Raw genomic sequence first — 22,421 nt, forward strand, 5'->3', positions numbered from 1 at the left:
ATAACTGGAACCTAGATAATTCTAACTGGAACACATGTAATTCTTTCAAAGTAGGAAGTGAAGTGGCAGTGTCTTTATTGTGTAATAGATCCATGATCTTTGATGACAGAGGGCTTTATGAGATTTGCTATTTTTTTCCTCAACGAAGAGTGACAAAAATCTCACTACCTTTTGCTTTTAACACCCTCCCACGCCCCACCCCTACCCCATTCCCTGCATGGTGAATAGCTCAAGAAAGGTAAGGACGATACCCAAGAGTTCACCCACTTTCAGAGCCAAGGAGCTCCTGTGACCCACATCGCTGTCCTTGGCATCATTTCCAAAAAACATATCTATGGGGAAGCCTCTCCAGGTAGCAGCCCAGAGCCAGAGTGGAAGGCCTTGGAAATGTTAATTCTTTAAGGACTTCTACTGGTTTTATGTGCCACTTCTAGATCTCTGTTGAGAGAACTATGAAGGATTTAAGGTGCAAATTTGTTGTGACAGTAACTATAGTAAAAGTGGGCTTCTCACGGTCACTCAGGAGAAGGGACGTGGTTCCTGTAGTGGTTGATTCTGATTCCAGGCTAGCTCTGCATTCTTTTGTGTATCTTCAGCCTAGGCAAACAAAAAGCTCTTCCTAGGTTAGCACAGCTAAGGGGGTGGGAATCTGGCATGGCCCTTGCAGGCAGGCAGTAATGAGCAAGGGCTGGTTCAGAAAGGAAGCCAGCAAAAGTGGGTCTGGGCCTGGCGTTTGGCTGACCCCGTTAAGAGAGCTCCCTTCTCAGGTCTGTCAGCGGCCAGCAGCCTTTGTGTGGCTCTCTACAGTTCAGATCCAAGCACACATGTTGGATCTCAAAATCAGGTCTTGTGAAGTGTTCTTGGTGTGAATGAGAGGTTCTTTAGAGAACTAGAGGCTATGGAAGAAAGAGGTGAAGGTGACTCAAACTTGAAGGAAACATTGAAAGGGCAACATTGTTGCCCTAGCCCTACAGTGAGCAAGTTATTTATGCCTTTTGGCATTCTTGTAGATGTACCCGCAAAAAGGGGAAGGTAATACATGAGTAGGGTTTTGTTGTTTTTTTTTTGTTTGTTTTAAATAAGAAGAACTGAAAGAGTAAGAAGGATTGCCAAATGGAGTAAAAGTCAATCATGATTAGCATAGTATAGCTGACACAGATATTTGGAAGAGGAAAAGGGTCATGTCTTGAACTGGTTAGGGCAGAATTTTAAACACAAGCCTTTGTGGGGAAAGCCAGTTATGAGTGCCAAATAGTTTGAAAGCTAGCTCAGAGAGCATTTATACTTCTGGAATGAATGTTAGATATTATTTGGAGCAGAGCTCAGGTACAAGCTCCATCTAATGGACACCTGTCATGATGGGTCAGAGTTGTGAAGTTAAATATTTGGTTGTCTTTTGCCATGGAAACATGTATAGTATGCATAATATGACATAAACATAACCCTTACCAGGCAGAAGAAAGGCTGATGTCTAGGATCACAATCTCTGAATCCTTCTGATCTTTCCCTAGCTATCTCTCTGGATCAATGAGAAGATGCTTACAGCCCAGGACATGTCTTATGATGAAGCCAGAAATCTGCACAGTAAATGGTTGAAGCATCAAGCATTCATGGCAGAACTCGCATCCAACAAAGAATGGCTTGACAAAATCCAGAAGGTGAGTTAAAGTATTTGATGTGGCCATGGTGAGAAAACAAACAGGGTAGTAATGAACTCCTTTTTATTTAGCACATTTTCCAGCACCTCTGAGTCTTAACTGTGCATTTATGTAAGTTACACAGCCAGTAGTAGCTCCCTTCACACTTACGGGTTCCTGACTTCAACCCTTCAAAAGGGAAAAAAGCTGAAACCAAACCAGATGGTACAAAACACTTGATTTATCTTAGAACGAATACTAGGCATTTAGTTTCTGTTGTGCTTCTCATCGGCTGCCGCTGATGGACTGTGAGCTCTTATGCAGGGATTCCACTGTCTTGATCCTATCATTTGTGTTGCTCTGTGACAGATTTATCAGATACAGTTGCACATAATTTTATAAATATGTACATATTTTTTAAAATTTCTCTATTTTTCCTGTGACACTAATGTATACTAGGCACCAGAATTATTGTAATGTGTTATTCTGGCACAGAGAGATTCTGTGTGCATAACTGACGATGAATGTGGAGTTCACCATCCCTCCTTACTCTCCTTTTAGACTTTTATATTGTTTCAGATTCTTCATGGTTAAAATAATGTTTTGACAGGGCACAGTGGCTCACACCTATAATCCCAGCACTTTGGGAGGCCAAGGCGGGTGGATCACTTGATTTTATTGAGCAGTAACTTCATGTGGAAAGACTATGTGTGTTGAATGAATGGGTATATCACAGATCAAATGTCCTAAGTTTGTTTTTCACAGTGACATTTTTTATGCAGCAAACTATTTATTTACAACCATGCTGGTTTGTGTTTTCCAGGAAGGAATGCAGCTCATTTCAGAAAAGCCTGAGACAGAAGCTGTGGTGAAGGAGAAACTCACTGGTTTACATAAAATGTGGGAAGTCCTTGAATCCACTACCCAGACCAAGGCCCAGCGGCTCTTTGATGCAAACAAGGCTGAACTTTTCACCCAGAGCTGTGCAGATCTAGACAAATGGCTGCACGGCCTAGAGAGTCAGATTCAATCTGATGACTATGGCAAAGACCTGACCAGTGTCAATATCCTGCTGAAAAAGCAACAGGCAAGTGGACAAGCTGTCATGGGCTTGGGTGTGTTTCTGTTTTACAGCCACAGTCCTTAGAGTCTTTACTCACCCACCGCTTTCTCAGGAGTCCACTCTCCATGGGAAGGCATTTTTAACCCAGAAAAGTACTTGCTCTAACAGCATCATAGGACATTTCCAGAATAGAAAGACATGGTTTCAGACTAGAAAGATACAATATTAGGAGTACTGGGTGTCGGCTCTCTGTGCATGGAATTGATAGTTTTCTTAGTTAATGGGTATTATCACCATTTAACAGTTGAATAAATAATTATCTCATGCAATTTTGCATTTTACATGAAAGAAATATTCACGTACTTTGCTGTTTAATGTCTTGATTTGTGACAGTTATCTGAGTTGTTCAAGGCACTTTATGGATAATAAAAGTAGCGATTTATTTTACACCACAGTAGAGGGCTTTAAGGGCAAATGAATTTACCTCAAATTTACTGGAAAACAGTTCCATTGATTTTGAAAAAGCAAGTCAGTGGTAAGTGGCCCATCCAGTGGCCCACATGGCTGTCTTTGCAGTGTGACCAAGTCCCAGGCCCAGCAGTTGTCACTGCCAAAGATAGTCTCTGCTGAGCCCTGATGCTGTTTCTCTGCCCTCAGATGCTGGAGAACCAGATGGAAGTGCGGAAGAAAGAGATCGAAGAGCTCCAAAGCCAAGCCCAGGCCCTCAGTCAGGAAGGGAAGAGCACCGACGAGGTGGACAGCAAGCGCCTCACTGTGCAGACCAAGTTCATGGAGTTGCTGGAACCCCTGAACGAGAGGAAGCATAACCTGTTGGCCTCCAAAGAGATTCACCAGTTCAACAGGGATGTGGAGGACGAGATCGTGAGTTGACCCCCGCTGCACACATGGCTTTCCACAAGCCCCCTTGCCTGCCCTGAATCCCATGTTCTCACTTCTCGGTCAACTTCACCGTGGGCCACATTGGCAAGCTGAGGTGTCAAAGTCCACACTCTATGTGGTCTAAAGTTTCTTTCCCTTTTCACACTACATACAACTCCATTGTTTCTCTCACATTATCTAGAGATACTCTAGGATTTTAACGACCCTAGAACAGGCTTTTTAAAAGTAGTGAGGACTCAGAGTGAGTTTGACCTTGAGGATGAGGTAAAGTTGGAAAGAGTCACCCTAGCCTTGTATTGGAGAACAAGGGCCTGCTTCCCCAGAAAGCCCTCCTGAGGGGACTGGGCCCTCTCTGAAGCTCGCCCTTGCTGTCCCTCACTGCCCGTCACTGCTCTTGTTTGTGTCATATATTTGTTCCTCTGAGTGGATCTGACTACTTACTTACAATTCTTCCCAGTTGTGGGTTGGAGAGAGGATGCCTTTGGCAACTTCCACGGATCATGGCCACAACCTCCAGACTGTGCAGCTGTTAATAAAGAAAAACCAGGTAAGCCTTTCTGCTTGGGCTAGCTCTGTCTGATAAATAATTGCTTTAAATTATGAGACCGAGAATGGCAGGGAGCTTTGAAGCCTTGCGATTTCTTTTTAGCCCTAACAGCTTGACATAAGCACCCGCCGGTTGCCATTTAGCAAGACTTTGTGTGTGTTTTCTGCTCCCTCCAGACCCTCCAGAAAGAAATCCAGGGGCACCAGCCTCGCATTGACGACATCTTTGAGAGGAGCCAAAACATCGTCACAGACAGCAGCAGCCTCAATGCCGAGGCCATCAGACAGAGGCTTGCCGATCTGAAGCAGCTGTGGGGTCTCCTCATCGAGGAGACGGAGAAACGCCACAGGCGGCTGGAGGAGGCGCACAGGGCCCAGCAGTACTACTTTGATGCTGCCGAGGCCGAAGCCTGGATGAGTGAGCAGGAGCTATACATGATGTCAGAGGAAAAGGCCAAGGTCAGAGGAGGCGGGAAGCAGTCCTGCCCCAGGAGCACCTCAGATTCAGACCCTGAGCTTGCTTTCTGTTGGCAGCTGTCTTTGTAGAAACTTCCCTTGTAGCCTTTAAGTGTTAAGGGGACCCCATGTGCATGAAGGTGTCTGAAATTCAGCTGCTGGTTTCCCCTTGATGCAGCATTTTCTTACCTGAATCCTAGTGTGCCATTAAGACCAGGTTCGTCCTGTCATCTTTGAAATATGCCAGAGTCCTTCCTGCCGTCTATTTATAGGTTCCCTAAACTTTACAAAATTGAAAATGGCTTGGAGACAATTTGAAAGTATTGCAAGGTTCCAGGAATGCTGCCATTTACATACCTGATGGACCATGAGGAATTCCAGTGAGCCAGGCACATTTGGTCTGCCTGAGCTTTTCTCTGAGAGTGGTCTTACTCATTCCGCATTCTCCTCATATTTATCTTCTGCACAGGCTTCTGTGGTCCCATCCATGTGGAAGCTCTTGGAACACTTCTGTGTTCCACTGTCCATTCCACACCCCTGGAGTTTTTCTTTCTACTGATCCTTCCTCCTACCCCACTAAGCAGCTAGTCTGTCACTTCTTGAGGTGGTGTAGGGCTAGAGGGGATGGCTATGGTTGTGACGTTCTCCTGTCTTTGCAGGATGAGCAGAGTGCTGTCTCCATGTTGAAGAAGCACCAGATCTTAGAACAAGCTGTGGAGGACTATGCAGAGACTGTGCATCAGCTCTCCAAGACTAGCCGGGCCCTGGTGGCTGACAGCCATCCTGAAAGGTGAGTGCCCCTTCATGAAGGTGAGACCCGGCTCTCAATTCCTCTCAGCAAGGGTCCCTTGCTAACCCACACTGAAAGAAAATGTGGCAGCATTCATCATGAATTGCTAGTAAGGCAAATCATTGAGAAGCATTTTTAAAACAGACCCGGTAGGCCTATCATGATTAGAATGGGTGAACTGTTATATTGAGAAATTGCTCTTGTGGGTTAAATATCTCCTCTTGGCCAAGGCTCTCCTGAAAGAGTGTTGGTGTCATGAGTCAAAACTGCAGGTTGACTAGGGTGGGCAGTCAACCTACAGTGGTTACACTTGTAATCTCAGCACTTCAGCAAGCCAAGGAGGGAGTATTGCTTGAGGCCAGGGACCAAAGACCAATCTTGGCAACATGGCAAGACCTCATCTCTACAAAAAATGCAAAAACCAGCTGGGTGTGGTAGCCCATGTCTGTAGTTCCCAGCTACTCAGGAGGCTGAGGTGGGGAGGATGGTTTGAGTCTGGGAGTTTGAGGCTGCAGTAAGTTATGATCACACTGCTGCCCTCCAGCCTGGGTGACAGAGTGAGACCCTGTCTCAAAAAAATAAAAATTACCAGAAGTACAGGTTGACCTGCATGGATGCAGGTAGTGGTAGCACTTACCCTTGGGTTGAAAAAGTCATGCAGTTTAAGAAAGTAATTATTAGTTTTAAGAGGAGTATTAGACAAGAATGCATGGACCTGTAAAATGCAGGGGTTCTCAGGAAAACAAAATAACACCTCCTAAGTCTTACATATCAAGTGATTAGAACAAGAGAGCCGAGTGTGTGGTACTCATCTACTCTGTACCAGGCTCCTGTATCAACTTGCCAAAGCAGTCATTTTAGGCTTTTTGTGTAAATGCCTTTTACGACTTGGAAAGGAATTGGCCTTGTGCATTTAACCAAGATAGATTGGGGGAGATGAGGTCAGTGGCTCTGTTGTAGGAGGCTCTTAAGATGTTCATGATCAGGATTCCCAGGAAAGGGTTCTTTGTCGTCTCCAGGGATAAGTGCAATGATGTCTTTGTCTCTCATATCCTTGTTTGAGACCATTACTCTGGGGAGAAGTTGGAGGGAGGGGGATTTAGTCTCCTGACTATACACCTGGGACTCGTAAGATGGGAGTGGCTGATCCAGCCCTCCTAACAAGGATGAGCACTCAGCCCAGAGAAGGTAGAGGCCCATGCGTGCCACACAGGGTATGTCATTTGTCCCTCAGGCAGCGTAGTAACAGAGAATGCAAGACCGCTCTGGATTTTGTGTTATTTTTTATTTTGCCACCTTCCTGACTGGGAAGATTTTGCATTAACTTTTAACATCAAAGGAAATGCTGATTTGCAGAGCCAGCGGTGCAGAGAGAATCTCCCCCTCTACCCCCTACATTCGCCTACCCCCACTATTACATTAGGGATGGCCTTTGACCGTAATTACTGACATTGTGTACATATTGGCTCTTCAAGTGACTTCAAATTGTGGCTAATTTCAGAGTTTTATTTTTCATGCTAAGTAGGTTAACCAGAGTTTCCTTTGAGGAATACGATGTAATATGCTCCCCCATTATCTCCACCTCATTTGTTTTTCCCTGAAGAAAATTGACATTTAAGATGCTTTTTCTCCCCATTGCTCCCTTTCTTTTTCAGTGAACGCATTAGCATGCGGCAATCCAAAGTGGATAAACTGTACGCTGGCCTGAAAGACCTTGCTGAAGAGAGAAGAGGCAAGCTGGATGAGAGACACAGGCTATTCCAGCTCAACCGGGAGGTAGACGACCTGGAGCAGTGGATCGCTGAGAGGGAGGTGGTCGCAGGGTCCCATGAACTGGGACAGGACTATGAGCATGTCACGGCAAGTACTTCAGACAGTGCATGAGTTGGTTGTGCAGTGAGTGATGGTGTGGAGGGCCACTTGCATGCCTTATCTGTGAGCAGATAAGATGCCCTGTACTCCAATCAGAGGTCTTGGGGTTTAGTTTTAAGGTGGTGTTTCTTTTATAAGCAGGTGACTTGCATTTAGATTGGCTAACTTCTCTGTGCACCCCTTTCCCCAGTAGTTAAAGGAGGTGGAGGTAGTGCGTCACTCTGCTGCAGTGAGCAAGAAGGAAACCCGATTGCTAAGAGGTTCTCGAGCTAAGATCTGTTGTTCTTAAATCATGAGTATTATGGTTACATCTTGCTTAGAGGCAGTTTATTTCCAAAGGCTATTCATGTGATCAAGAAATAGTTCACAGTGGGCTCACTGATTTCCTCACCCATCCTCGTTTCAGATGTTACAAGAACGATTCCGGGAATTTGCCCGAGATACTGGGAACATTGGGCAGGAGCGCGTGGACACGGTCAATCACATGGCAGATGAGCTCATCAACTCTGGACATTCAGATGCCGCCACCATTGCTGAATGGAAGGATGGCCTCAACGAAGCCTGGGCCGACCTCCTGGAGCTCATTGACACAAGAACACAGATTCTTGCCGCTTCTTATGAACTGCACAAGTTTTACCATGATGCCAAGGAGATCTTTGGGCGCATACAGGACAAACACAAGAAACTCCCTGAGGAGCTTGGGAGAGATCAGAACACAGTGGAGACCTTGCAGAGAATGCACACTACATTTGAGCATGACATCCAGGCTCTGGGCACACAGGTGGGTAGGGCAGCCGCCCATGGGTGGTGAGGAGGCTTTCTCTCTATAGAACATCTTCTTGCATCTCTGAGTATCTCCCTATTCCTTGTCTCCTCAAAAGAATTGTCCCAATTAAGCACATACATGTACCCACTTTGTAATAGTGCTCCATTTGGGAGAATTTACCAGTCCATAAAAGTCTACATTTGCCACATTTGCAAACATTAGATTAGTGTCCCCATAATTAAAATAAATAAACCTGATGCATACACAGACACGTGCAAATCACAGGCCTCAGCGAGAGTTTTTATTATGTTAGCATATTCATCCAGAACAATTTCCAAAATAATACCTTACTATTTTTTATCAACCAGGTTCTAAGTTATATGCCTGGAAAAAGAAAAAAAACTGGATTCTAACATTTTAGCTTGCCCGGTCCCCAGTATAAAATGATTGGCGCTAAGGCTTTGTTTAAAAGATATTTGACAAAGTGTAACAATATAGCAAAATCTGGTTTAATCACTCTCTAGCTTCCTTTCTGATCTCTGCACAGTTTCTTATTTAGTCTTATGCCTTTTAGTTGAAAAACAAATTGTATTTTTTTCTTCTAAGTTTCATGGTCCTAGAGAAGAAGCAAGTTTTATTAAAGATATTATCCCTGATGATGTCAGGGATTTGGTTCTTGTTGTTAAGAGTATACTGAGTATCTAGATTATCTCAGCTTTTTCCGTTAAAAGCCAAATAGTAAATATTTTCAGCTTTATGAGATTCATACTCTCTGTTGCACCTCTGCCCTTTGCCATTGTAGTGTAAAGCAGCTATAGACAGTGAGAAGATGAATGAGCTAGCTGTGTTCCTGTAAATCTTTATTTACAGAAACAGGCCACCCAGATACAGCCTTGGACTGACCCAGTCTACTGCCTCAGCCTGTAGATGGCTTTGGTACACTTTGGGATTTGTTCTGTGGTGGTGGTTCTCTCTCACTCCCTCTTAATTCTTAATTCCTGTCACTGTGACTGCAAGTTTGATTTACCTCTCTAAGCTTTGGTTCCCTAATAGCTTAGGGATTGAGATGCAAAATGTATAGCATAGTGAGATCTCTATAAATGTTTTCTAATTATTATGGTATTACAAAAGTTTAGGGAAACATGGGATACCTAGAGATAGAATTAGAAAACACCTTAGTAGCGTAGGTCTTTCCTCTGCACCTGTAAAATCATTTACTTTTAGAACTGAAAGACACTTGAGACATAGTAGAGTTGCTCTCTCATTTTTTCATTAAATCCCTTCACCTCCTTAGACTTAGAGATGAGGAAGCCCAAGAAGGGTCTCGGAACATCCAGGGTGGGAATCTAGTCCTTCGAGTCTGACAGTCTGCACCTCACCACACCCACTGGGCTATGATGTTTATAGCTGTAAAAAGGATGTGTGTCCTACTGCAGGTATTGACCTGATCTGGGTTTATTTTCATAGAGTAACAGAGCAGAAGGGAAGGCTCTTGATGCAGGCTCCCAAGAGCACATGGTACTTCCTCTTTGGTTGTTTCCTTTTGTGCCAGCTTGACCTGCCACTGTCTCCATTCTGCATGGGAGCAGTGGGAGTGACACATAGCACTGATGAAGGTCTTGAGTGTTTATGCAAAGCAATAGTTAATGTTTGTAGAAATTTTCACCTGCTATCCTCTTCTACTTTACATTTTATTGTGAGAAGAAATTTATAGAAAACAACCAGAAACACGGAAAAAGGTGTTTTAAAAAATGTGATTCGTTGTGTAGGAAAATTAGCTTTTCAAATTATTTCTTAGGAATTTGCTCATTGTAATTCAAGTTAAACCTGGGCAATAATCAAAGAATATTTCCAAAAGTCCCTTGGGATATTGAAATCAAATCACAATGGAAACCAAAGCCCATTGGTTCTTCTCTGCGTCTTTTGCAGAAACTACTTTTTTTTTTTTTAACCTATTATCACCTGAAGTCCTTCTGTGCAATCAGGAATCAGTAATCCACCTCCCTGCAAGCCCTAGTGCTGTCCGTCCCCACCCCCTTTTACTCCACTTAGCATTTCTCCAAATACTACTCTCACAGACATCTAAAAGCTCTCGTCATCCAGGACAGTTGTCTGCAGACTTCTTTGATCATGCAGCTTTATCAGTAAATGATGATTGGGTGTCCATTCCCCTCTATGTGTTTGTCTTTAATTAGACATTGTGCACAAGCGTGGCACTAGTAATGTTATGTACTTTATATAAGACATGTAAAAGGAGAAAATTTAACTGTAAAATTAGCTGCAGTTATTAGCTTCAGTTATAAAGACATACACCATCCCCCAAAAAAGGTAAGAGTGTGTTCTTATTTTTGTTTTTACAGAGGAAGAATATTATGCACATTGTCTGCACTGTCTATTCCACTTAGTCATCTTGGTGTGTTTTTCATGTTGACTACATAGAAGCCCTTCCTCATTCTTTTTCATGGCCGCGTAGGAGTCTCCTGCTGGATGAACCATCATTAATTTACCGAGTCCTTCACTAATGGACACTTACTTTATTTTTAGTCTTTTGCTTTTACAGACACTGCAGCAGTAAATAATTATGCATATTTCATTTTCTAAATATGCAAGAATATATGTAGGATAAATTCTCCAAAGTAGGATCATAAAATCAGAAGGTATTGCATTTATAATTTTGGGGGGTACTGCCCATTTACCTTCTGTAGGAGCTGTAGCCTGTTAACACTCCTGTCTACAAAGAATGAGGTCACTGACAAATATATCATCACACTTGGATATTTGCCAATTAAATAGATGACACATTACAGTATTTCCATGAAGCATCTTTTCATGTTTAAGACTCATTTGCATTTCCTGCTCTCTGAACATTCTCTTCATGCCAGTTTCTGTATTGGTTTGTTGGTCTTGTCTTGTCTTTCCTTTCTTTTCTTTTTTCTTTTCTTTCTCTCTCTCCTCCTCCCTCCCTCCCACCTTTTTCTTTTCTTTTTCCTTCCTTTCTCCTCCCTCCCTCCCTCCCTCCCTCCCTCCCTCCCTCCCTCCCTCCCTTCCTTCCTTCCTTCCTTCCTTCCGCCTGTCATAGCTGAAAAGGATAACCAAAATATGTAGATGTAACTAGAAGTACATCATTGGCTCCGTTTACCAAATCACAATTCTCAATGTTAACTTTCAGTTTTACAAGGTTTTTGTTGAAATTTAGCTATTTCAAGTTTCACCTTCTTTAACATTTAGTTATTTTAACTACATTGGATGCCACATTTTTATACTTTGTGAGTGTAAAAGTCCCATGGTGAGAACTATAGGCAGTACATACATTGTATTCACATAGCAGTGGGAAGTAATTTTCAAAATGTGTTCTTCGTGGCAGTTTGCTGTTCTTTATAAAAACATTTTATCTTTACCCCAAGATAGCAGATGAGGTATTTATTTTTTTAACTGTATCTGAATATGTCCCACACAGATATTCCAGGCTGCCTCCAGGGGACTTTCCTGACTAAGCTCTCCTGCCAGTCTTCCTGTAGCATTTCATTTGTTTTATCATTCATGCAGAACTTACTAATGTAGTTGAATAGATTTATAGAAAACTTGGATATCCCCAGTGAAATTGCGGGCTCTTTGAGGGCCACAGGCCATGTTTTGACTCCGTGCTCCCTTTACTGTGTGAGCAGAGCGGAAGAGGGGTTGGGGTGATGGTGGAAAGGCCACCATGCACCGACCTCGCTCATCTCCCACATGGCTTCACAGGTGAGGCAGCTGCAGGAGGACGCAGCCCGCCTCCAGGCAGCCTATGCGGGTGACAAGGCCGACGACATCCAGAAGCGTGAGAACGAAGTCTTGGAAGCCTGGAAGTCCCTGTTGGATGCCTGTGAGAGCCGCAGGGTGCGGCTGGTGGACACAGGGGACAAGTTCCGCTTCTTCAGCATGGTGCGCGACCTTATGCTCTGGATGGAGGATGTCATCCGGCAGATCGAGGCCCAGGAGAAGCCAAGGTAATACTTCCAGCCTGGAGGAAATTGGACTCATTGGCCCTTGGTTAAAACATAGAAGGAGTTTTCCAGTGAGAAGCAGGAGCTGTGAAAGCAGTTCTTGCCTGAGAGCCTCAAGGCCCGAGTGCCGATCGGGAGGTGCTTGGAGTGTGGGGGGCACAGCACCCCTGCTTCGGTTGCCTTCTGAACATCTTTACCAGGGAATAGGGGGCCTGGGTTTATCAAAGCCTCTCCCATTCTCCCCACTCCTGGCTCCCATGTTCTACAGTCACTCAGGCCCTCTAGCCCACATCCATGCTTGAAGCAGGACCTCATGCTTCAAGTAGCCGTGTACCTTGGGCACAAATAACTGCCCCATATTTGCAAATGATACGGCTTTTCTGAGTTATTTTTCTGTGCTTGTTTTTTGGATTAAAAACCACTCTATCTCCTTTTTATGCATATTATTAAAAGTGTCACCCTCAACATCTGCTTTAATGGTGTCCCTGGGTTATTTAATATTTTTCCTATATCATTGGCTTCATTTCATGCAACTTAGTGAAGAGAAGTTAATAGATGAACACAGAAGTATATATTAAACCTCCAGTTCACCCTTCTGCCAGCTCCAGCCCCCATTGTAATTGAGAAATAAACTATGCCACAATAAAAGGAATATTTTTATTATATGTATTTTTGAAGCAGTTGTATTTTCTGGATCAGGGTCCGTAGGTTTTGATTTATGCTGGTCACTGCTGTCTGGGCTGGTTCCCATCCTATGTCTCTTTCTGTGTCTGAATAAGGAGACTGTATTCGCTGCTCTTTGATATGCACATCCTGAATCTTTGACAGCTCACTCATCAAGGGTGTGATTGGAACATCTATTACTGCTTCTCTGCTTTCTAGAAGAGAATCTTTCTGACTTGCGTTGCAAAGTTTTTTCTGGCACCCACCTGGCAACCATTCTGAATTATTCAGACATGCACACAAAAACAAAAGTAGCCATCTTCTAAAGTTTGGTTGCCTGGCTGGTCTTGAACTGTGCTGTCACTGTGCCTTGGCTCCAGTGACCCAACCTAAGCTCAGGAAGCGATTCAGACCAGAAAGATCATCAGTTTCCTTCAAATTAATTTTGTGTTTTAAAACCTACGCATTTTTTGAAACGCATGATCTCCTAATGGAGGCATTGTTTGTCTAATTTTAGGGATGTATCATCTGTTGAACTCTTAATGAATAATCATCAAGGCATCAAAGCTGAAATTGATGCACGTAATGACAGTTTCACAACCTGCATTGAACTTGGGAAATCCCTGTTGGCGAGAAAACACTATGCATCTGAGGAGGTAGGATGCTACTTTGCTTTGGAGCTGCAGGATGAATGCAGCTGGTGTCAAGATGTAAAATGACTTCATTTTATATGTGTGTGTGTGTCATAGATAATGTGTTTACATTCGTATACACACACACATATATTTTAAAACTTCTTTCCTGTGCGTCCAGAATAATACATTTATGCCAGACTCTAGGGCCAGGCTGGTAAATCTGTGGCACAGAAGATAATTTTTGAGGGCTGCAGGTTGAAAAATGGACTCCCTGTCTCCCCCATCAGTACTCTTTCTAGGTGATGCCACTTGTCCACTGAATATGTCCTAGATCAGTTTGGTGTTGAGTGCATGGTTGGTGATTATGGTTAGGACGATGGTAATAAAGAGGTAAATTATTAGTTGAGTGTATGGCCCCCTGCATGGGAATGGGCATCCTCTCCAAAAGGTCAGGGCTTTGTTCCTCCTGCTGTCCCCCTCCTGAATGTGTTTGCTGCAGGGAGCCTCCTCACAACAAAGCAGCTTCAGCAGGGCTGCCCCGCCTTCCTCCAGCCCCTTCTGGAAGGAGCAGTGCCGTGCTTTTCTCTCCTCTCCCAGTTCCCCTACAGATTGAGCAGTCTTTAGATATCTCTCAGCTTAATGGTGGTCTCTGCAGAAAATGTATTTTTCTAGTATAAAATACCCCATCAAGATGTGGTGCCTTCTATTAAGATGTCCCGGGGATCCTCTTTTTCATACAGATCAAGGAAAAGTTACTGCAGTTGACAGAAAAGAGGAAAGAAATGATCGACAAGTGGGAAGACCGATGGGAATGGTTAAGACTGAGTAAGGATGTACTTTACCTTTCTGCTTTTTTGGGTATCCATGAAAAGCATGCAAGTTTATTTTCCTGCTTTAAGACATTAATGTTATCGATTAAAGATTTTTTTGAGTTTTAGATGCCTTTTTAGTGCCCCGTTTCACCATTTCATAGTAACTACTATTTTTAAGAAGCTTCCTATGGCATAGTCATTTTTTACCCCGTGATTGATCTCTGTGTCATAGGTGGGATTTGGGTGTTCTTTAGGGACAACAGAGGGATGACAGTTTGGCACCTGCCTGGGAGAATACAGATAGAAGCCCCCTCCCCCATTTCTCTTCAAGAATTCTTCAGAGTCAACAAGGTGGAAAGTTGGTCTCATTAAGTCTTAAATTTGGTGCCCTTAGTGGAATGTTGATAACATAATAAAATAAAAACTAACATCCATTAAGGTTTTGCTGTGAACAAAGGCATTGTGCTTTGTGGTTTTTTAAATATATTTCTGTATTTACTCCCCAAAGTGACTTTGTGAATTAGATTCTGTTTTTAATTCTCATTTTATAAGGAAATATGTGAGCCAATACAGGGTTTATAATGTACACTATTGGGAATAGCATTTCATAATTGGTATGAGCACTAACAGCCCAATTCAAGCATTGCTTACCATGCTTTGCCATTCTGTGTTGGAACTCTGGGCTCTGTCCTTATATGCTAACCCCATCTGTGCATGTCATAGGTGTTTACTAGAAACCAAATCTAAGAGCCTTTTCTGAGAGGTTTGATAGCACACTCTGTTGGGCCCAGAGCCCTCAGAAATCCCACTTTTTGACCATTCTTTGTAGAAGGATTTGGTATGTATGTTTTGAGAATTGTGGAGCAGTTTCATTTAGTTCAGTAAAACCCACGTCATACACTGAACTGGGCACCAGCTTGTACACCAGGGACACAGTGATGACATGCACAGTCCCTGGCTTGAAAAGCCAACAAGTCCCTAGTACAGAGGTAGCATCTTCCTAATGTAGCCATGTTGGAGGCTACCAAGGTGCTGAAAGCAGACAGCTAGCCAGCTCCTTGGGACACTAATGCTGCCCACAGTCCATTTTTTACCTTAATGACCCCAGGCTTTGCTGCATGAAATGCAGTGAAAATCAATGTTAGCTATAGCGCAAAGCCAGATTCTAACCTGCCTTCTCATGACCAGAGTGGAACTAGTGTTCCATGAATGAAACAGAGCAAAAGCCTTGTTTCCCACCATCTGTAGTGTTCCCATATTTTTCTCTCCCTCTAAAACCCCCACAATAAAACACAGAACTACCACCCAACAGAGGGTGAGTTAAAAATGCCTGCACCATCTGGCTAGGTGTAGATTGTGAATTCCTGCAGGTCTCTGAAGGCTTAGCTCATGAAGTGGGGATGAGTGAGCAAAGCGTTCACTATAGACCTGTGCCGGGCAGTGTGATAGCTGCTGTCCGACATATGGTTCTTGAGAACTTGAAGTGTCTCAAATTGAGATGTGCAGTGAATGTATGCCATAAGTATAAAATGCACATCAGACTTAAATTTAGAAGAAAAAAGATTGTAACAGATCTCAGTAGTTTTTTTCATATTGGCTACACGTTGAGATGATAATTTTATACATACTATGTGAAATACACTGTTAAAGTTAATTTCACCTATTTATTTTTACTCTTTATTGTGGCTACTAGAAAAGTGAAAGTTGCGTGTGTGGCTCACATTACATTTGCCTTGGACAGACAGGGCTAATTTAGAGCAGACGATAACTGGTTATGCAGGTAGCCATCACCAGAGGGCAGCAGTGCCAGGAGATAAGGCTGTCCTGACTGCCAGGTCACCTCCTGGCCAACGTGTACTAACTCATGGTACCCCATGCAGTTCTGGAGGTCCATCAGTTCTCAAGAGATGCCAGTGTGGCTGAGGCCTGGCTGCTTGGACAGGAGCCGTACCTATCCAGCCGAGAGATAGGCCAGAGCGTGGACGAGGTGGAGAAGCTCATCAAGCGCCATGAGGCATTTGAAAAGTCTGCAGCAACCTGGGATGAGAGGTTCTCCGCCCTGGAAAGGCTGACTACAGTAAGTGGCGGCTGGGCCCTTTGCCTGTTGGTGCCACAGGCAGCCTTTTCTTCCTGCTTGCCTCTTAGACCAGGGAATTCACACGATCGCTCGGTTTTGGTTTTTTTGTTTTTTTCAAGCAGTGAGGATCTTCTTAAAATGGGTGGCTCCTGTGGAGCAGGACCTAGGGAGAGGGTCAGGACTGTTTACCTCCTCAGTCACCTCCTGGGCACTTGGATTTATGATCCCTTATAATAGCTTCCTGTGTGGGGATTGATTGGTGGCATTTATTTTTTCTTCAAATCTTCCATTCTCCTCTAACTCATAAAAGTTTTGCACATAAAGGGGCATGGCCTTAAAGTTTTCTTTAGAGTTTCAGAATTCGAATTCCCATCAAATAGAAGCTTAATCCTAGCCTGCTGTTAATTCCCCATTCCTGATCCTCTCTCTTCTGCCAACATAAAGGCCTTAGAATAGGATTTGTGCACTGGTGTTTCCTCTCCCAAGACTCTTGCATTCCTGGTAGAAAGCTGATCCTTTGCAGTGTACAAAAATGGTATTTCTGATTTCTAGTTCTGAGCATTTAAAGTGTTCCTGCATACGTTTGTGTTAAAACAGAGTACTTCTGGTGCATCCATATGACTCATTAAATGGCTTTGTTTCAGTTAGACTATTCTGTGGCTTTTTAATGTGTTGTTTGGGTTTTGGCTGAACACAGATCCCTACCACAGCACAAGCGGCTTCCTTGAGAATTATTGCAGCTCTGTCCCTGGTGTTTGTCTGAGCTCTCCTGGAGAGTCCAGCATGAACCCTCAGGCTCAGGTACTTTCCTCCTCAGCAGAGTTGAGAGTTGCATAGTTAATTTAGAAATTAAACCCATGCTCCCAGGGGTCCTGCAAACAACTCACAGGAATTTTGCCAGCCCATGGAATAGACCATTTCCTGTAGTTTTAGGTCGTAGCTGCAGTTCCTGTGAACCTTCCATTTGGCCCAAGATGTTAGAGCTTCTTCTTGTCCAGTATGGTCCAGTTTAGCAAACTAGACTGGAGGACTTCCTGGGTTCTTAGAACCTTTTTCTGAAAAGAGGCAGAGTCTAGGACTCTACCGAACATCATTCTGTTTTCTCTTAGTTGGAGTTACTGGAAGTGCGCAGACAGCAAGAGGAAGAGGAGAGGAAGAGGCGGCCGCCTTCTCCCGAGCCGAGCACGAAGGTTTCAGAGGAAGCCGAGTCCCAGCAGCAGTGGTGAGTCTTAGCAGCTCCAGAGACTGGGCCCTTAGCTCCAGCGGCCAATGAGCTTTATGGGGATCTTTCAGAAGCCTTGCTTTGCTAGGCCTAACCACATGCCCTGACTATTGATTGCTTCTACAAACCATTTAAAGTCTGTATAGTTACCCCTAACTAACCTTGGAGGACACTGATTTGTCCAGTCACACAGCTATGTAGGTAGCAGAAATAGAATGTAGACAGTGCCCTTTCTCGTCGTGTGCACGCACACGCAGGATGCTCAGAACTTCCATATGGTTAAATGCATGGAGTGAACTGCTCAAATGTTAGGCCAGTGGTTTTGTGAAAGTTGTAAGTAACTTCACATTGAGGGCAGCAATTATTCTCTACTTCCAAACAGCTAATTATTTTGCTATGGTAAGAGCTCCATGGCAACCTCTAATGCTGCCTTTATTTGGTGGGGTGCGGGGCATGGGGCATTCCTGTAGTCATATTTTCTATCTAGAGTCTATTTAAAACACTTGGAAGTTTCAGACTTTAAAAGAATTACATTATGTGAAAGGGTCGCACATAATAAAATTGAGTGATGATGTTCTCCCCACCCTCTCTTACCGTTTCATCTTTCTCCTCTTCTTCCTTTTCCTTCCTCCTTTCCCCCCTTCCCTAACAGGGATACTTCAAAAGGAGAACAAGTTTCCCAAAACGGTTTGCCGGCTGAACAGGGATCTCCACGGGTTAGTTACCGCTCTCAAACCTACCAAAACTACAAAAACTTTAATAGCAGACGGACAGCCAGTGACCAGCCATGGTCTGGACTGTGAAGTTTACTACCATTTGCCAAGAATCACCCTTTCCAAATCCTCTTGGTTTTGACTTTTTGGCTTCAACTTCACCCAAAATGTTAAAATTTTTACTTAATTCATAGCCTTCCTTGGTTTCATATTTGTTTGCATTTAATTCATGTTTGAGTCTTTTAACTGATGGATGCCCGGTTGCCTTAAAGCAGCATACTTATTTTTTGTTTATTTATTGTGAGCTTTTTACTTTATTAAGATTTTACAGCGAAATCCTTACATGAGTAATTGAAATGAAATTAAATGAGATTACAGCATAATGAAGAAGAAAACTAGAATCTAACAGGTATGACACATTCAGTTATTCTAACAGGGCACAGTACTATGCTATATGCAGCCCCCTTTACAGAGGTTATTAACCTGCAGTAGTTTACTATTAACTAGGAAGACTGGTGTATGAGGAGGGAGACGTTCTATACTAAGATTAAAGCCTAAAGTCAGCTGTGTAACATTCCATGAAAGATGCATTCATTTATTGAAGATGACAAAAAAAAAGGAAGGGGGGAAGTTGGATATATTCTGGAAGTGATTTTAATTTTAGGCACACAATCTCAAATGTTTCAGACCCTTGGGTCATTTATTACTTTTTACAAACCAGTTCCTCTCTCACTTTTTTTCTGCCAAGTCCTGAATTGAAAACTGTAGGCTTCCTTGCACAGATGTTGCAGCCAGCCTCAGGAGTAAAGTGCCCACTGACTGCTGCAACCACCTCTGTCTCGCTCCCTGTCAGTGCTGCTGGGACACAGGACGCAGCAGGTGACAGCGGTTCTCAGCATGTTTTAGAAGTCTGCCTCGCAGACTTCCTTGCCTCTCCATTCAGCCGATGACTTCAGGGTGTCAAACTGTTTTATTTTTTCAAACAAATGGAACAGAAGCCATTGTGGTTCATCCGGATTACTTGAACGTTGCACTTGGTGGACCATGCCTGGGAGCGCTCGCGCGCACCCTGGCTTCAGAAGTCATATTAGTGTCTCTGTAGACAAACTCCACTGTATGTCTTGGATTAATGTTCTGATTCATTGTTCATTTTCTCAAGACATTTTGTGGAATTCTCCGATAAAGAAAGCTTTTAGGATGGTATTTATCAGGCCACCAGCAGGAATTGAAAATGTTTTAACAGAAATCCTTTTCCTTAGAAATAAAAGCTGTTGACAGAGATGGTTTCCTGGTACCGATAAAAACAAAACCAAATCCATATTATTCATCAAAGCCTTGTGAGACATTCACTTGCTCCTTTGCCATACTTAGATGTGTTAGTGGAATCAGAAACCTGTTTTGATATGTGTTCTTCATGAGCTAAGTCTGATTTGTCTTTTTATTTCATGATGCATGTCTTTTTTTTCTTTTGTCAGGATAACGTCATATAGCATCTTGTTTGTTTTTCCTTACCTCTATGTACATATCTATCTACTCTGACTGTAGATGGGTATATAGATAGACGCCAAGCTTCTTATGTTCGGGGTTAGTGTGCATCATTATTGGGTCTCTGCCTTAAAACACGTCAAAATTCATTTTAGAAAAAAAATTCTGCTCTGTCGTTGGTCATTAGGGAGTTCTAATGTGTGTTTCTGGCTCCAAATTATATTTTGTGTTTGATTGATCTATATGTATATATGTGATATTTTCATATATATATATATATATATATATATATATATATTCGTGTGTGCGTGTGTTAGTTTAAATTTTGTATCATCAGGACTGATACCCAATTTGACATGTTTTGTATCTAGAAGACCCTCCAAAAAAGGAACCACATAAGCACACAGGGAGTGCTATGATGCTTTTAGCATTTTTATCATGCCTATTTTTATCTAGATTTCTAAATTGTAGCTTGTCATAACAAAACTTTAATTACAATTGGATTGTATCAGAAGAAGAAAAAGTCTTTTTATTGCTTTGAGTGATGATGCAGAGACTCAAGTTAATGCACTTGAAAATAGCATTGCTTTGTGCACTTCGAAAACCAATCAGGTGTTTTCTGTGCTACTAGTTGTCACGTTGCATTTATGTTCACCTCATGATTTAAGTATCTCGGGTGTGCCTAGCCACTAAAGCAATCCGGACTAATCGCTAAAGAGAAGCAATGTCGGGGGGCGGGGTTGCAGGGGATGTGTTCACATGTACCCATCATTTGATCATAGCACTGTGATTGCTTTTGATGTGTGTCTCTAGTGGTGTGTTGTCTGTTGGCATGCTTAAAGCACATGTCCATTAAAATTCATTTTGTTCCTTTTATTTTCCTTGTTTTCTTGGTTAGTGATTCATTTGCATAAACATTAATGATCTCTGCATACTGGTTTGGGGTTTTCTCTTTCCTTCTAACCCTAAAGAAAAAATTTTTGCTGCAGAATTTCCCTCAGAAGAGGCTTCCCTGGCCTTCATCTACCTTGCAGTGTGACCAAGTACGATAAATTTTAGCCGTTTTCAAGGAAACATCTCTCTACCCAGGTCATTGCTGACACTAGCAGCTTTCAAGTCAAACCTGCAGCACTAAATTTTTTTTTAACCTTGTTTCTGTATATACTAACCCCATGTCTCTCTGGACTCACACCTGGCTCAGGCCTTCCAGACCAAACTCATAATTCCTCCTCACCAGAAGTTTCCTGAAATCTCACTAGAGGAGATTTTCTGCCTTTAAAGTCCACTCACATTCTTTTGACTCAGGGCTTTGTTTTTCAGTTATTTCCCCTCCTGCAACTCTCCTTTAAAAGTGAAAAGGAGAACTGTTCAAGGAGTCTGTTGCTGATAAGCACGTGTCTACAGTCTGTCACTTGCAAGGCCTGGGTGATCACCATGCAGCATGCATGCACACATCCCCCCCGCTTCCCCTCCACCCCAAAAGTCTTTTTGTCCTAATCATATATTTTCCACATTGCTGTGAGGATAAAAGGTTCCAATCAAAACCACCCGTAAACTCCATAGTTTCTAGTCTTCCCTCAGCCCTTATGCTAATTATGATAGTTTGCATAGACATAACTTGTGATTCTCCCTCCTTCTGTAGCTATCTCCAGCCCTTTTCCCAAAAAAAAATTAGTTTTGTTCAAAATCAAGCATTGGACCCAGCCATTGAGATAAAACCTAGTAAGTGAGAGATCCAGTTCCCAAGAGTTGATATATCCGAATGTTCACATGGTGGTGGCCAGTCTACCATTTATCCTGTCAAAGTTGTTACTGCTAATTTGGTGTCACTTTGGTTCTGGGCAGCAGTGGTGGGCGACGTATCTAATGAGCGTGCCATTGACTCCTCCATGTTTGTCTGTGTACAAGGGGTGCAGGTTGTCTGTAATCCACTAAAATGTCAGCCACACCCAGCTTTAGTAACTCGCTAATCCACACCCTGGGTGTATCAGCCAGGGGCTGCTACAGTTAATGGTACACAGTTGATGGTACACAGGCTGAAAATGATAATGAATCAAGACCCTACTACATTTCCAAAGCCGAAAAGCCATGAGGGTTACAATTTAAATGAGCTTGGGAAGGAACGCTCCCGAAGACGTCTCCAGCCTGAAGGGTCAGAGCTGCTGGAAGCCTGGCTGTCTCTGGGCTTTCTCGTCTCAGTGCAGCAAGGCACCGTGATCAACCAACCCGTGATGGGGAAGGCCCTGGTTCTGTCTTTGTTTGGGGGTAAATAGCTGTGTGGTGTTGAGTGACTGTGATTGGCTTTTCCAGCTCCTTTAACACAAACTACAACCCACTCACGATACAACTTCGGCAGATGTGGTCGAATTGACGTTTGTTGACTTGCCTCATTTCCTTCCAGCTCTTAAGTTCCAAAGTCTAACTGGGATGGTAGATGTGAAATGCATGATTGTCGTCCTAATTTCTGCATGTGTTTATGACAATGTGTTGAGGGGAGGGGGAGGAGAGCCAGAGAGCCTTTTCAGGAACCAAGGTCTTTCCTTGTCTTACTCTGGGGGAATGCCATGTAGCTCTGATAGAGTTGTCTCTCGGTCTGTTTGTGAATGCCCTTTCGCTTAAACTTCCAGCCCTTCTGGTGGCATCCTTGGTTGTAAGGTGGCTGCTGTATAACGTCCACTCTCTTTCATATTTAATATGTGTGATTGTTACCGTTGTTGTTTTGTTTTAAAGTAACCATAAGAGGAGATGATCTGAGTTACGTTTATTGATCAGAGGAGTAGAGTGCAGTAAAACTCATACTG

General features: G+C 43.2%; 1 protein-coding gene across 5 annotated transcripts in view; it reads left to right on the plus strand.

Annotated features, from left to right (window-relative positions):
• SPTBN1 (spectrin beta, non-erythrocytic 1) overlaps positions 1-22,421 on the plus strand; it is a 215,255-nt gene that overhangs the window by 187,157 nt on the left and 5,677 nt on the right. For 4 of the 5 annotated variants that reach the window (XM_017542341.2, XM_037743396.1, XM_017542342.2 and 1 more), the window contains 14 exons: positions 1,512-1,658; positions 2,461-2,724; positions 3,358-3,582; positions 4,058-4,147; positions 4,324-4,605; positions 5,262-5,392; positions 7,048-7,252; positions 7,671-8,045; positions 11,772-12,016; positions 13,194-13,332; positions 14,052-14,136; positions 16,004-16,200; positions 17,310-17,422; positions 18,075-18,138. In XM_017542341.2, the coding sequence (XP_017397830.1) occupies positions 1,512-1,658; positions 2,461-2,724; positions 3,358-3,582; positions 4,058-4,147; positions 4,324-4,605; positions 5,262-5,392; positions 7,048-7,252; positions 7,671-8,045; positions 11,772-12,016; positions 13,194-13,332; positions 14,052-14,136; positions 16,004-16,200; positions 17,310-17,422; positions 18,075-18,138 (2,562 nt within the window). Of the gene's footprint in view, positions 1-1,511; positions 1,659-2,460; positions 2,725-3,357; positions 3,583-4,057; positions 4,148-4,323; positions 4,606-5,261; positions 5,393-7,047; positions 7,253-7,670; positions 8,046-11,771; positions 12,017-13,193; positions 13,333-14,051; positions 14,137-16,003; positions 16,201-17,309; positions 17,423-18,074; positions 18,226-22,421 lie in introns of those variants that run through there. The other variant, XM_017542348.2, reaches the window with a different exon arrangement.

The sequence above is a fragment of the Cebus imitator genome, unplaced genomic scaffold (genome assembly GCF_001604975.1).
Source record: "Cebus imitator isolate Cc_AM_T3 unplaced genomic scaffold, Cebus_imitator-1.0 Scaffold143, whole genome shotgun sequence".
Taxonomy (NCBI): domain Eukaryota; kingdom Metazoa; phylum Chordata; class Mammalia; order Primates; family Cebidae; genus Cebus; species Cebus imitator.